The sequence below is a fragment of the Prionailurus bengalensis genome, chromosome B3, assembly GCF_016509475.1.
Source record: "Prionailurus bengalensis isolate Pbe53 chromosome B3, Fcat_Pben_1.1_paternal_pri, whole genome shotgun sequence".
In the NCBI taxonomy this organism is placed as follows: Eukaryota; Metazoa; Chordata; class Mammalia; order Carnivora; family Felidae; genus Prionailurus; species Prionailurus bengalensis.
The window spans coordinates 120,842,489-120,857,733 of record NC_057355.1 but is presented as its reverse complement, the minus strand read 5'-3'; the positions used below and the strand labels follow the sequence as shown (position 1 = coordinate 120,857,733).

The following is a 15,245-nucleotide window of genomic DNA, read 5'->3' as shown; positions in this document are numbered from 1 at the left end:
AACTAGTGTAAGCAAATCTTGAAGCTTGTTTTTATCCAAGTAAGCCTTAGAAAAGTTCCACATTTTCTGCAACTTTATTCATAGGAGCCAAACTAAGTTAGAGTTTTTTAATCAGCTTGGAATGTGAAAATCTGTTATTCCTGCAGTCATTCTTTCTGAACTTCCTCCTTGCTCTTAAAAGTATTGTCGTTGTGCCTTTGGGAGCTAGGGAGCAGGGACATAGGAGTGCCTAATGGGTGACAGACCCTGAAGAAAGGGAGAATAACACATTGCTGCCACATTGGTGACTACACATTACTTTGGGAGTTGAATAGTTCCCAGACCTTTTTGCCCTATAATACGTGTGTATTCAAGGTTCTAAAGTAGTCTTTTCTTAAGCCTTTTCTTTTAGCTGATTGAGAAAAAGTATCACATGAACAGGAGGCCTTTAGGAATCTTCAGGGCTAAGTATTCCCTTCTCCTTGCAGATTATATAGTTATTGCTGCTTCAGGACCTCTACCTTGCGGCTGCCTGCTAGTCCCTCCAAGATGAAGAATGCAGACTGAACAGTGCAGTGCTCACTTGAGAGGACTCTTACGCATTCTGATTTGCACGGACCCAGAGAATCTATCACATTCTGTTTCTTAGTCTTTCTTATCATCTGTGCATTCCATTCTTTCACACGTTCCTTTTGTGGGGAAGCAACATGGAATGGAGGAAGAACATAGACTTTCCACTACTTCAAATGCACATACAGAATTTATTAACTCTGTGATAAACAGGCTACTAGGTTTCCTTGTCATTAAAATGGGGATAATAAGACGGGCCCCTCTGGGATTGTTGTGAAGATTTCATAAATATTATGTATGAAGTTTATAGCATAATTCCTTAATCCCTGTATCCTTCCAAAAACAGTTGCAGAACCTCAAGCCTAGATCACTTACTACTTTTCTTTGTTCCTACATCCTGGTTGCTAAGTGTTGCCACTTAGAAATCCATGGCCCATGATCTCAGCTGAGACCTCCATGCTGCCCAGCAATGCTTTCATGTGATTTTAGCCACCTTTTTTCTTGTCCAATGCAGAGGTCAGAAATTGTTGGCCCAGAAGAACTTGGTTCCCTAGACCTCTTTTGTTTGGCCTTGACATAGTTTTTCATATGTTGGGATTGGCTGTAAGGATCTAAAATTTAGGAGATTTCAACTAGACAAGTTAAAATGTCTAGCTTCTTTTGAAAAATTGAATGATCTGAAAACCCAGCATGACATGCAGTCATTGGTTTCTCCCTTGAGACCGGTGTATCTTCTCATTTTGCCAAATTGTCTACCACCTTGTGGACTGACGCTGGCCCGTGCGATTCGCTTAGGTTGCTCAGTTGATCCTGGGAGGCTTTGACTTTTTGGTCTTGTCCTATGACCTCTTCCTCCTTAAAATCCCTCAGATCCATCCCCTTCTCCCCATCATTCCTAGCCTGGAGTGCTGGAATAGTGTCCTAACCCATCTTCTTATCTCTAGCACTGTCCCTCTTGAGTCTGTCTTCACGGTATTACCAGGTTCATCTTTCTAAATTGCAAACTCAATCATCACTCTCCTGTTTCAAATTCTTCATTGCCTTTCCACTTTGTACAAGTGAAGTTTAAACTCCTTAGCATGCTGTTGCATTTCTTTTTTTTTTTTTTTAAGTTTATAATTATTTTGAGAGAGAGAGTGCATCTGGGCAAGTTGGGGAGGGGCAGAGAGAGGGGGAGAGAGAATCCCAGGCGGGCTCTGCATGGCTCAAACTTACCAACCATGAGTTCATGACCTGAGCCAAAACCAAGAATCCGACGCTTGACTGCCTGAGCCACCCCGGTGCCCCTGGTGTTGCATTTCTACATGATCTGGCCAGTACCTCTCCAGCCACTTAACCTCTCTGTGCCTTGGTTTCCTGCTATTGAACATGAGAGAAATAATAGTTCTTATCTATAGTGTTATAATAAAGATTAAATTTAAAATGCATATAAAGCACTTAGCATAGTACTCAACATTTAATAAGTGCTTAGTAAATACTAGTTATTAGTATTATGATGATACTATATATATATTTTTTTTTCAGTCTTCATATTTGCTATTTCTTCTACCCTGAATGTTCTTACACCCCTATTTTTCCCTTTTTAACGAAAATTTTTTTCATGTTTGTTTATTTTTGAGAGAAAGATAGCATGAGCATGAGCAGAGGAGGGGCATAGAGAGAGGGAGATGTAGAATCTGAAGCAGGCTCCAGGCTCTGAGCTGTCAGCACAGAGCCTAACGCAGGGATCGAACTCACAAACTGTGAGATCATGACCTGAGCCCAAGTCGGATGCTTAATCGACTGAACCACCCAGGCACCCCCCTCCCCATTTTCCCCTTAATTGCAGCTCATCCTGTGGGACTTAGCTCACATGTCACCTTCTCTACAGTATATTCCCTGAACCTCCATATCCTTTGGCACATGTACTTACCTCTAGTAGTGCAGTTTTCACGTTATAGTGAAGTCTCATTTCTTATTCATCTCCTCATTTAGACTTTTAAGTCCTTTGAAGATAAGAACTGTCTTACACATCCCATCCCTGTATCCCGAATGACCAGTGCAGATCTAAGCATTGACAAATTAATGATCAACATCATTCATGGCAGAAGATACTTGATTAATATTACTACTGTTAATTCTTAGGGAATTGAGAAGATGTGCCCTAAAACCTTTTATTCAGCCCTCATTTCAATTTTTTTTTTAATGTTTTCTTCTCTATGTGTGCCTTTTTTCCTTCTCTTTTTGCATCAGTGTCCCATTTCCATTCTCTGCTCCTACCGCCTCTCCATCAGAGTTTGTTTTATAGAAGAGATGTGTTCCTATATGTCTTTTGTAGTGTATTCTTTTGGTAATTGTCTGCTTTGTTTTTGTGACCTATCCCTTTCTAGATAATGATACTGGCATACATTTTATAAGGTGAACTTTTGCTGATAAACCCAATCTATATCAACTGTATCAGCTTTTAGGTTTGGTAAGACTTTTTTTTTTTTTAAGTTAATTTATTTTGAGAGAGAATGTGCAAGTGGGGGCAGGGGGTAGACAGAGAGGAGCCCAATGTGGGCTCAGTATCATGAACCGTTGAGATCATGACCTGAGCCAAAATCAAGAGTCGGATGCTTAACCAACTGAGCCACCCAGGTGCCCTAGGGTATGGTAAGACATTCTATAGCAGCAACATGTTTTAGCCGTCAGTGTGTATACTGTTTGAATGAATAAAATTTGCTATATTTGGGTTTCATCTTCTTCTTCTTTTTTTTTTTTTTTTTTGTAAGTTTGTTTATTTTGAGAGAGACGGAGACAGTGTGAGTGGGGAAGGGGCAGAGAGAGAGGGAGAGAGAGAATCCCAAGCAGGTTCCGCACTGCCAGCGCAGAGCCCCGTGTGGATCTCAAACCCACAAAACCATGAGATCATGACCTGAGCCAAAAGCAAGAGGTGGACACTTAGCTCACTGAGCTACCTAGGCGCCCCTGGGTTTCATCTTCTAATCCAGTTCTTGTCTTTAGGAATGGAGTGAATATAGTCATCATAATGGGAAATAGCAACTGTCTTTTTTTTTTTTAATTTTTTTTTTAATGTTTATTTATTTTTGAGAGAGACAGAGACAGAATGCGAGTGGGTTGGGGCAGAGGGAGAGGGAGGCACAGAATCCGAAGCAGGCTCCAGGCTCTGAGCTGTCAGCACAGAGCCCGACGCGGGGCTCGAACTCACGAGCTGTGAGATCATGACCTGAGCCGAAGTCGGACGCTCAACTGACTGAGCCACCCAGGCGCCCATCGACTGTCTTTTATAGACAATGTTTCTTTCCATTTCTCCGGTTTCTGTAAGTTCTCTTCCCCAGTGTTATTTTCTTCCTCTTCTTACTTACTTTTTCTTTTAGATCACAGATTCTGCTGGCCATATTCTGTACTCCAAGGAAGATGCAACCAAGGGGAAATTTGCCTTTACCACTGAAGATTATGACATGTTTGAAGTGTGTTTTGAGAGCAAGGGTAAGTAATCAGAGTGTTTTTCCCTGAGTTAAGTGTCTTCTCTCAAATTAGAGCATGAACTTTCTCTCCTGGGCCAGCAGGAAGAGGAAATGGAAACTACATTTGCTTATATATGTCTTTCACACATATAAGTGAAAGTTGGCTAATCAGCCGAGTTCTTCATGTCGTGGAGTAGGCATTTCTTGAATGATGTGACATTTGGTTTGAATGATAGAGTTGAGTTTCGTAGAGATGCTAGAAAACAGTACATTTATATGCTAGTGACACATTTTCTAAGGGATTAGAAATAAGGTCTGTCTGACAATATATAGCAAAGTTAGAAATATTTTTGGTCTCAAGAGCACTTCCCTAGTTCTATCTTGCTATGGATTCTTCTGTGCATCTCAAGGCTAAGATCCTATCCTTAGTACCTTTTAGACTAATTACGTGATGGCTTCTGTGCTCCATAATGGGTTAAAATAAAAGGCAGACTCCTTTTCACTCTGCATTTGTTAGCTTCAAGGACTCTAGATTCTAAAGGCTGTATGCATTTGTATTTGTTACATTAATTGGGACCCTTTGGGGTGACAGGACATGAAAAGAAAACTCAAGCTGCCTTGACTCTCTGAACTGGGAAGTCTGCAGTGTGGTGCTGACCTCAGGCATAGCTGGTTCTTGGGGTTTTAACAGTATCATTGGAATTCCACCTCTCTCTTAGTGCTTCCTTTCCTTGCCTCCATTTAATTTTATTCTCAGGCTTTCTCTGTATAGTAACAAACGGACTCCTGGCAGTTTTACATTTGTAGAATATTCAGAACAAATTATCCTAGAAGAGCAGGCTTCTTTGCCAAGAGTGGCAGTAGATTCCCGGGAGTGGCAGATCAACCACCTGCTTTTGACAATTAACCAAGAATCAATTCCCTTGATCTAAAGTTGGTCAATTTACCCTAAAAGCTAAGGGAGTTTGCCTGAAGTAAATGGAATAATAGATTAAAAATAAAAAAATAAAGGATTTTAATGGTGATTTCATGACTGATATCCTTCTGTCTGCTCCCAGCTGTGCCAGTTCCAGGATGTCTCAACAGTATTCTAGACATTGCCACATAGCTTTGCCATTCTTATCTCAAAACCAAGATGTCTAAAACGTCTAGAGGCTGTATTCATGAGCCTCTCTTCCAAATGAATTCCTCTCGCTTACCACCGTTCCCACTACCCTTCCAGTTACTTGGGCTCACATTTGGAAATCATTTTTTCCTTTGTCAGCCTATCATTGAGTTCTGCTTATACTTCTTTCAAAATATCTTCTGTATCTGTCACCACACAATCTGAACTCTAATCTTTTAAATCCTGGATTGTGTCATTAGGCTTCAGATATCCCTGCTCTTAATATATCCAAATACTGCTACCAGATTTGTCTCCTAAAACACATATTTCATCATGTCAGTCCTTTTTCAAAAGCTGTCCCTGCTCTGTAGTGGTAGTAATGTTCCTATGCTATAGAGTGAAACCCAGAATCATAGAATTTTTGAGCTAGAAGAGATTTTATGCATCCTGGCATTCAACAGTCTTTATATTCTTGCCCTAGCCTTGCCTTCCGCTGCTCATCAGTCCCAGCAGGTCTAGTTTGCTCTACCCTCTAAACACATCACGTACATTCATTTGCTGGAATGCTCTCTTCCAATAAAAGCATGAGTTTACCTTAGCTTACCTCCCTCAACCATTCTAGCCTGCTCAGTTTCTCAATCGATTGATTCATCTAACACATCATTTATTAAGTGCCCTTACGTGCCAAGCGCTGTTTCAAATGTTGGGGATACAGCAGTGAATAAAACCAGTTCTGTTCTCATGGAGCTTACATTTTCATTGACGCAAATAGACAGTAAACAAGTAAATATAAATCAGGTAGTAATGAGGACTTTGGAGAAAGAGCCAAATGCCTTGAGATGCTTAGCATACCTCAGAAACAGCAAGGAGGTTAATGTGGCTTCCTCTAAATAGTATATCACTCACTGATGAGATCATTTAGGCATTTTTGAATATGTATGAATATATACATCACACAGCTTTGTGTTATTTAAATGTCTCCTGTATGTCTGTCTTACATTTCCAATTTTCAACTCTTTGAAGGTAGAACTTATCTTTTATTCTGAGTGTTTTATGTGCTGATGCTGTGCATATAGATGCCCAGGAACTAGTTTTTAAGATATATATGTATGAGGCACTTGGGTGGCTCAGTAGGTTAAGTGCCCAACTTCAGCTTAGGTCATGATCTCACAGTTCGGTTTGTGAGTTCAAGCCCTGCATCAGGCTCTGTGCTGGCAGCTCAGAGCCTGGAACCTATTCACATGCTCTGTCTCGCTCTCTCTCTGCCCCTCCCCCACTTGTACTCTGTCCTTCTCTCAAAAAATAAGCATTAAAACATTTTTTTCATAAAAATTATGTATATATATGCATAAATGTATACACATATACAGTATAGTCCCCACTCAGTTTCCAGTTTCATTTGTTTTGATATGGCAGTGTGATAACTTGTAGTCTTTGCATCCCCTTTTCAAAGATTGTGCATTTGGGGGCACCTGGGTGGCTCAGTCGGTTAGGCAACCAACTCTTGGTTTCCGCTCAGGTCATGATCTCACGGTTTGTGGGATCGAGCCCTGCCTCGGGTTCTGTGCTGACAGCTTGGAGCCTGCTTGGGATCCTCTCTCTCCCCCTCTCTCTCTCTCTGCCCCTCCTCCACTCATGCTCTCTCTTGCACGCTCGCTGGAAATAAATAAACATTAAAAAAAAAAGTAAGTTTAAAAAAAAAGATTGTCCATTTGACAGAGAAATGCAGAGAAGGTTTTGTTCTTGTTCTTCGTTTGTTTTGTTTTGTTTTGTTTTTACAAAGGGGACCCTTTAGGGCCACGATGTCAGCTACAGGGATAAGTTGGCTGGTCTCTACAAGAGACTATATGGTCTGGACTGAGAACAGCCAGAGGTCTGTGGTTTTGTGGTTTCACTTGTGTTTGAATAATGCTTAATGCTGTGCTGTGGCAACAGAGAGGTGGTGGAAAGAGTCTATTAGGAAGAGAGTATCTTGATCATTGGACCAGGTGGGGTTGTGAGCTGATTCAGTTACATAACTTTCTAAATGAGGAAGGAGAATCAAAAATCTGCACTGAATCTCTTATGGGCCAATGTTATGATCAGGATTATACATGGGATTTGGGGAAAGATCTATACCTCTCTGGGTGCCACTGTTTTTGTTTTGTTTTGTTTTGTTTTGGAGACTTACTGGTTTAATGTTCAAGAGGCATCTGTGACTTGTCTTAGTTTCTTATTAGTCCTACCTGTGTAGTCTTATTTCTGTGGCTTTCAAGTGATCTTTCTAATCTATCCAAAAGAACTTCTTTACTGTCTTTTAAACCTGCCATACTCATTTCAGTACCTGAACCTTTGCCCATACTTTGCCCTCTGCCTAGAGTACTCTGTCCTTGCCTTCAGGTGCTTTCTCTTTAGTGAAGTCTGTCCACAACTATTGCCTTCCCTTCTCTAACCTTTATTTCATAGCTGAGATTATCTGAACTGGGTTTTTTTGGGTTTTTTTGTCTTTTTAATGTATTTATTATTGAGAGAGTGTGTGCATGTGGAGGGGGGAGGGGAGCAGAGAGAGGAAGAGAGAGAATCCCAAGCAGGCTCTGTGCTGTCAGTGCAGAGCTGACACAGGGCTCAATCTCACAAACTGTGAAATCATGACCTGAGCTGAAGTCAAGAGTCAGATGCTTAACTGACTAAGCCACCCAGGTGCCCCTGAACTGTTTTTGTTTTTTTTTTTCTTAAAGTTTTATTCTGCTTTGCATTTTCACTGTAGTTGTTATGCATATATATGTCTTAGATTCCCGTGGAATTATTTGAAGGCAGAGATTGTAATTCAGTACAGTCCTAGCACCTAGTGAGTTCTTAGTAGTTATTGAGTTGACTTTTGTCCATATCAGAAACCTCCAGTGTTCAGGCAGCAGAGGGTACAGTACCATTCTCTCTGGCTTATAGTCTCAAGAACCCCAATGCTTAAGTGGCATTGTTTCCCTAAACTCCTAATTTCATGCAGGCAGCTTCTTATTTTATAAATAATTTGGTGAATTGATGAATTCCAGGGGATTGGGGCCGAGCAGTTGCCTGCGACTCTGAGTCTTTTCCTCTCTCCTACCTGATGATTTAAGTTTAAATTCCTCTTTGATCAAGCTGAATCAGTTTACTTTTTCTAATACGAGCATCGTTCTGTTGGCCCTGCTATGCCAAACAGACATTTATCTAAGAAGCATCCCTGAGAATTGTACTCTTATTTACAAGTATTTTTCTTGGGCTCTTCTCTTTTAAGTGTTTTGTGCGTCCTATATAACATTTTATTAGCCTACTGCAGTGGCCTTCCATTGACCAAAATGTTCGAATTAATGTGGAATATTAGCTAGATCCTGTGTTGTTTTCAGTACTCATGTTTATATTAAGTAAATTCAAGCTTAGCGTATACCCATTAATCTTTTTTTTTTTTTTTTTTTTCCCAAAAATTGACAGGCCTTTTCAGATGTGGAAGTGTACCTTTTCAGTCTGAGTTGGTGCCCGCTACCTATTGGCTACTCAATTTTATACTTTTTGACTTGAGTTTTATTTCCTAATCTGGTAAAGTCCGTATGTCGTCCCTTCTGCTCTCCTATTCCTCTGTAGTGCCAGCTGCAGTGGCTTATGTCCTGCCTGCTCAGAGATGTTTGCCAGCAGCATATTCTCACTGCTTTCCGCCACCCCGCACAGATCGAGGCTTTGTCTGGAATGCTTGTGATTTTAGCCAGAGCCAGGAATTTTCTGCAGCTGAGTAGGGGGAGGAGTCGCGGCTGTTTCCCTCTATTGAGAGGGTAGGGGTTAGAGAGAGGGAGGGGGGTGGGTGACTTCCCGGAATTTTAAATATTCTACACAGTGAAGCTTTTGATTTCTCTCTCAGGAACAGGGCGGATACCTGATCAGCTCGTGATTCTAGACATGAAGCACGGAGTGGAGGCGAAAAATTACGAAGAGGTACGTCCTGCTGGAACAGCCAGAGGAGGCAGTAGCGTGCCGGCTGTGAGGTTTCTGTGACCTAGTCAGGCCGACCGACTGTGCTTTGCCCAGAAGGCTTTTGTTTTCTCATCAATCATGTGACAACCAGCTACAGTCTTACTGATGCGAGAAGTTGTATTAATAGCCTTGAACAGTAATTCTGGCTGTGCCATCAGCCAAATGACTGAACCAGCTATCCCATAGAAATGTTGACGTGATAAAACACTCAAGCGTATGCCATTAGCACTCTTGAGACAGAAGCCCAGATGTATATCTGTAATTTTTTTTTAAGTTTATTTATTTTGAGAGAGAGAACAAGAGCCGGGGAGGGGCGAGAGAGAGAGAGAGAGAGAGAGAGAGAGAGAGACCGAGACCCAAGCGGGCTCCACGCTGTTAGTACAGAGCCTGACACAGAGCTCAGACTCACAAACCTGTGAGATCATGACCTGAGCCAAAACCAAGAGCTAGATACCTAACCAACCGTGCCCCTGTCATTTATTTTTTTATTTTGGGAGAGAGCGAGCAGAGGAGGGGGAGAGAGAGAATCCCAAGCTGACACCGTGCCGTCAGCACAGGGCCCAACGTGAGCAGGATGCTTAACCAGTTGAACCACCCAGGCGCCCCTATATTTGTAATTATTAAAATTACAGACTTCATTTATATGTTCAAGATTAAGAAAAGCAATGTGTTTTTAATTCTTGAGGATTTTACTCCAGATGGACAGCTCTATGTATGTGTATGTGTGTGTGTATGTGTGTATCTATATCTATATCTATATCTATATCTATATCCTATATCTATATATTTAGGACATGGATTCAGTGCTGTTTAGACATGAACAACCGTGCTGACTTTGAGAAACACCATAATCAAAAGTAGCTTATAGTTAATAACACAATTTCAGTCTTTTATGAAAAGGAGCACGATGGTAGGAAAAACTGCAATAGACTGGAGAGCTTGATAACGAATAAATATTTTTGCTGATAGGTAGTATTATAGGGAATAAAAACTGGCATTTATTTGGGTGGTATGGAGGTGGGGGTGTGCATAGAATAAAGGTAAGGGAACTGAGCTTTTTCATCTATTACGGTAGCACAGAATGGTTCTTTAAGTGAAGAGCACCTTTTAAAAACCTCAAGGACTATATAAGAGTGGAGGATTGGCTTTTATAGAAAGTTAAGAGTATTTTTACCCAAATCAGAGCCTTTTTACTGAGGGCATGAAGAAGAGGTGGGGTACAGGAAATAAATTGGTTTTAAAGACTGTAGACTCAATATTAACAAAGAAAAGTGTATTTCAGAGAATATTCTAGGACCGATGGAACTAAAGAAGTTGCTCTGCCTTTGGCCAGGACGTGGAAGCAAAATATCCTGGAATGGAATCAGGTTGGAAGTGACTGGCTGGCTCTGCAACAGGAAGGAGTAGTGCAACAGCTGCAGCTCTTCAGGTCTTTCCTCTTTTTCCCAGTTCAGATGTCCAGTCGAACAAAACCAGGCTGAGTTATGTGTAGGTGATAAACGGGAGCAGTGATGCAGTGGTGAATGGAAGACCGTTCCCAGTAGAGACATTAATTTGCTTGCTACCATGTCTAAACTAGTTTAAAGTTGTTGTTGTTTGTTTGTTTTTTTAACGTTTATTTATTTTTGAGACAGAGACAGAGCATGAATGGGGGGCGGTCAGAGAGAGAAGGAGACACAGAATCTGAAACAGGCTTCAGGCTCTGAGCTGTCAGCACAGAGCCTGACGTGGGGCTCGAACTCACGGACTACGAGATCATGACCTGAGCCGAAGTCGGACGCTCAACTCGCTCAACTGACTGAGCCACCCAGGCGCCCCATAAAGTTGTTTTTTTTAAACATTTATTCATTTTTAAGAGATGGAGCTTGAGCGGGGGAGGGGCAGTGAGGGAGGGAGACACACAATCCCAAGCAGGCTCCAGGCTCCAAGCTGTCAGCACAGAGCCCAACGCGGGGCTCAAACTCACAGACTGTGAGATCATGACCTGAGCCAAAGTCGGACGCTCAACCAACTTGAGCCACCCAGGCACCCCTAGTTTAGTTAAAAGAAATAAAGCAAGAGAGCCTCTTTATTTGGTGAACTGAAGAGTAAGTTGAAAAAATCCTTTTAAACTTTGAGGGTTCAGAAGAATCTTAATTATGTTTAAATATGATACTGTGTGTTAAAATGGTGTTATAAGGTATAAAAGAGAAAAATGCTGTTGCAGTTATTATGAGGTGGAAGAACAGGTAAAATGATTTTCAGTTTTTGATTACTGCCTCACTATCCTCAACTTCAGACCGTTCTCTGAGCCAGGTTCCTTTAAGTTCCTACTGTGTACAATTTGACCTGTTGTAACTTTTCCTCCTAATATGATGGCTGTCATTAAGTGGTATACATTAAATAATAGGGCATTTGGAGACGTTAGACATCATTTCCCCCTCTAAAACAGAGACTATTATTTGTGAGTTTACATATATATAAAATGATGTGGATATCACTGTAACAGGACATTTTGGAACTCCTATTCCTCCTGGAATTTCAACCATCCTTGGACTTTGTTGACATTGGGGAAGGGCCTTTATCTTTCCTGACCTTTTGCTTAACCCAAGAGGGGAATCCCTACCCGAAAGGAAACCACAGCACTTCCTTTGCCTGCTTCCTGCTTTGGAAGCCTGGCATGTCCTAAGCATTTCATTACGCACATGGTTACAACACAGCTCTAAATTCTGTTTCTTAACCAAGTAACTCTTATTACTACTTTCTTCGGCAATCTTACCACCCCCCCACCCCCACCCCCCACCAAAAAAAGCAAACCAAACTGAGAGGAGGAGAAGTGGTTATGACACAGGCCAAAGACTAGCCCTTTTCTCAGTCAATGGCTAGGTTCCCTTGAATCTTGCTTAGAAATAGCTGTTCCTTGTCTCTCGGCAAATGCCTGTGACAAGAACATGAATAATAGAAGCACTTGTTCTCTGGTTAATTACCAGAGAGCATTGAGCATATGTAGAGGTTTTGAGGCATTTAATTTCAGGCCCTTGAGGTAATGGAGAGCTTTTATCTCCAGAGGATTTGGACCTGTTGGCATAAGTGTTTAGCTTTGGGGAAGTGGCACATTTCTTTAATTTTTTTTCACATGCAGAACATCTTTCCCTCGCAGCTGTGGGCTTCATGACTCTGAAGTCCCTTGTGGTTTTGTAAAGTTCAATAGTAGTCAGTGGTTCGATAGCTGGGCAGAGTACCACAATACCTACTAAATTGGTACAGAGGATTTACTTAATTAGCGCATGTGGAATTGCTGTGTCAATAATAGAAATGTAAGGTGATGCTATTTGGAAGCTAGAATGGTTGTCCTATTGTAAAGAAGCATAGAGTCTTGAACTTTGAATTCTTTAAAGAGTTCGGAATGCTATCTCCTCAAAAATAAAGCACTTTTGATTCCCTCTGTTGAATTTTAAGGACCTCTCACCACAGTGTCTTTTGCCCCTGAAGGGGGCATCTTTTTAGAGTCAGTATGTGAATTGAGCCGTTTTTTGTTTTGGTTTTTTTTTTAGTGTTTATTTTTGAGAGAGAGCATGAGCAGGGATGATGGGCAGGGGAGGTGGCAGGGCGGGGAGACAGTGGATCCCAAAGGGGCTCTGTGCTGACAGCAGAGAGCCTGAATAAAGGGGCTCGAACTCATGAACTGTATGAGATTCTGACCTGAGCCAAAGTCTGATGTTCAACTGACTGAGCCACCCAGGCGCCCCGAGCCATTTTTTTTTTTTTTTTTTTTTTTTTTGAGTTTGTGGTCTGTGAACTAGAGCAGCTGTTCATGAGGACTTAGTTGTCTAATCCTGCAGTCGTGGAAATGACGGCAATCACTGTCTCACAAAGAAGGAGCCATGTGACATATCCTCTAACTCTGGGGCTGTGTATGTCCCTTCTTTCTTTCTTTCTTTTTTTTTAAATGGGGCCCCAGATGCAACATGGGGCTTGAACTCGTGACCCCGAGGTTAAGAGTCGCACGCGCGAATGATTGAGCCAGGCAGGCGTGTGTATGTCCTATCTTGATGTGGATGTCAGCATTTTCAGCACAACTAAAATCCTGTTTTGCATGTGGGTTCTATTAGTGTGTCATTTGCTATCAACATGTACCCCAGAAACACAGTTGCCCTTGTCGGAGCAACAGCTGAAGACTTTTCAAAAGTTCTACTTTTCTGAATGCCCTCGGGAAGGAGGAGCTCTGGTTCTGCATACTGGATCCAAAATCCCTTTCTGACATAAGTGAAATGAAATAACATGGGTAAGGAACGTGACACATAGTTGGTCGGTTCAGCAGATTTTGGCTCCCTTCTCCCGCCCTTTCTGGAAATTGAATAGGACAGAGTAAATAGGATCATGCTAAATTTCGCTTCGCCCTAAGATCAGCAGTATCATCTGGCCTTATTTTGGCACATTGTTGACCTTTTGAGCTTCTGTGAAGAGGCCTGTGATTCACACACCTCCCTACACAAGTAGACTTGTCCTTGGTTATAGGTCGGCCTTCTTTATCTTAATTGTGCTCGATTAGATGGTCTCCACTGTTACTGGTGTGCTTCTAAAATTTGGGGGGGTGTGGAGGTAACTGCAGTTTGACTGAATTTGGCTTACCACACCAAGCTTCTCTTGACTCTCCGTGCTCCACCAGGAAAACAATCCAGGGATTCTCTGGAGGCGGGTTTGTTTCACATGTCTGTTTTAAGAAGCAGTTTCTCAGAGTTAACACCTTTTCTTGGGGCAATTACATGTAACTCGCAACTCTAGATTCAAATCCTCATTAGAGGAGGGGAAGATTTGGATATGGCCTAAGAAGGATAATTTCAGCCGTTTTGGAAAGTGTTGTATGTATGCAGGGAAAGGCTTTGTAACTTGTAGTTTTCCAAGCATCACCTACCACTACAGAGGAGAGTGAAAGTGTGGTAGGGAGGACCTTCTCCTGGGCAGAGGGTGGAAGTAGATGTAGAATGTTCTTAACTTAGAGGAAGCCCTTGCTTCAGGGGACCAACGGCACTTACTTTCTGCTATGAGAAAGTTGGCTTCTCTGAAGAAGGCGTGGAATGGACGTGCTACGCAAAGTATACATTGTATTCATTTCCTTGAGTTCAAGGGCCAAAGTAGTGTGGGGAAAGAGAGGTGCCTGGGTGGTGCTGCCGTCTTATTAAGTGTCTGACTCTTGGTTTCAGCTCAGGTCATGTCTCAGTTTTGTGGGTTCGAGGCCCACATTGGGCTCTGTGCTGGCAGCATGGAGCTTGCTTGGGATTCTCTATTTCTCTCACAGTTTCTCTCTCCCCTTTCCCTGCTCACCGCTGTCTCTGTCTTTCTCAAAAATAAATAAAACCTTTAAAAAAGTTTTTAGAAGGATAAAAATCAAAACTATGAATATGACAGTGTATGATTGAGTTAATTATGTGGCACAGTCTAAGTGCTATAGGATTTTAGGAAAGAAGGAATTGGCGTGGACAGAAATGGTTAAAAGGAAGCTTCGTGGTTAGGGCTTAAAACATAGGTAGGATTTGGATACACTGAATGAATGTGCTTTTGGAAGTCAAAAATACGGTTTTGCTTGCAGTTTACAGCAGAGCTTTTGCGTCTTTTTTTTTTTTTTTTCTAATTTTTTAATGTTTATTTTTGAGAGGGAGAAAGAGTGTGAGTGGGGGAGGTGCAGAGAGAGAGGGAGACACAGAATCTGAAGCAGGTCCCAGGCTCCAAGCTGTCAGCACAGAGCCCAACGTGGGGCTCAAACCCATGAACCATGAGATCATGACCTGAGCTGAAGTTGGACACTCGACCGACTGAGCCACTCAGGGCCCCAGAACTTTGCAATTTTGATGCTGAATAAATGCTTCGGTGATCTTGGGTAGGGAGTCAAGAGACCATGGTTCTGTTAGACTTGGTTTTCTACCCAAAAGACTGAGTAACCATGGAATCTTCAGTTTCTTGATTTGTAAAATGAGGTCAGTCTGTCTGTGGTGGCTCTTTGATTATTCAATGGCTAAATGCAGCCTGCAAGGGGAATGCTTCCCTCTAGTGGAGAATGTATGGTACACAATGTTGTCAAATAGGCTTTGCCTTTATCTAGCTGTTGACAAAATACACATCATCCTTTCAGCCTAGGAAGAGAGAAGTAGACTAGGATAGTGACCTGCCATCATGAAACATGT

The 15,245-nt window shown here is 41.9% G+C and overlaps 1 protein-coding gene across 1 annotated transcript in view; it reads left to right on the top strand.

The window, feature by feature from the left end:
* The window catches only part of TMED10 (transmembrane p24 trafficking protein 10), a 41,542-nt gene that overhangs the window by 15,405 nt on the left and 10,892 nt on the right, over positions 1 to 15,245 (top strand). Inside the window, exons 2-3 of the mRNA XM_043556657.1 lie at positions 3,909 to 4,020; positions 8,972 to 9,045. Coding sequence (XP_043412592.1) covers positions 3,909 to 4,020; positions 8,972 to 9,045 — 186 coding nt within the window. The remainder of the gene's footprint in view (positions 1 to 3,908; positions 4,021 to 8,971; positions 9,046 to 15,245) is intronic.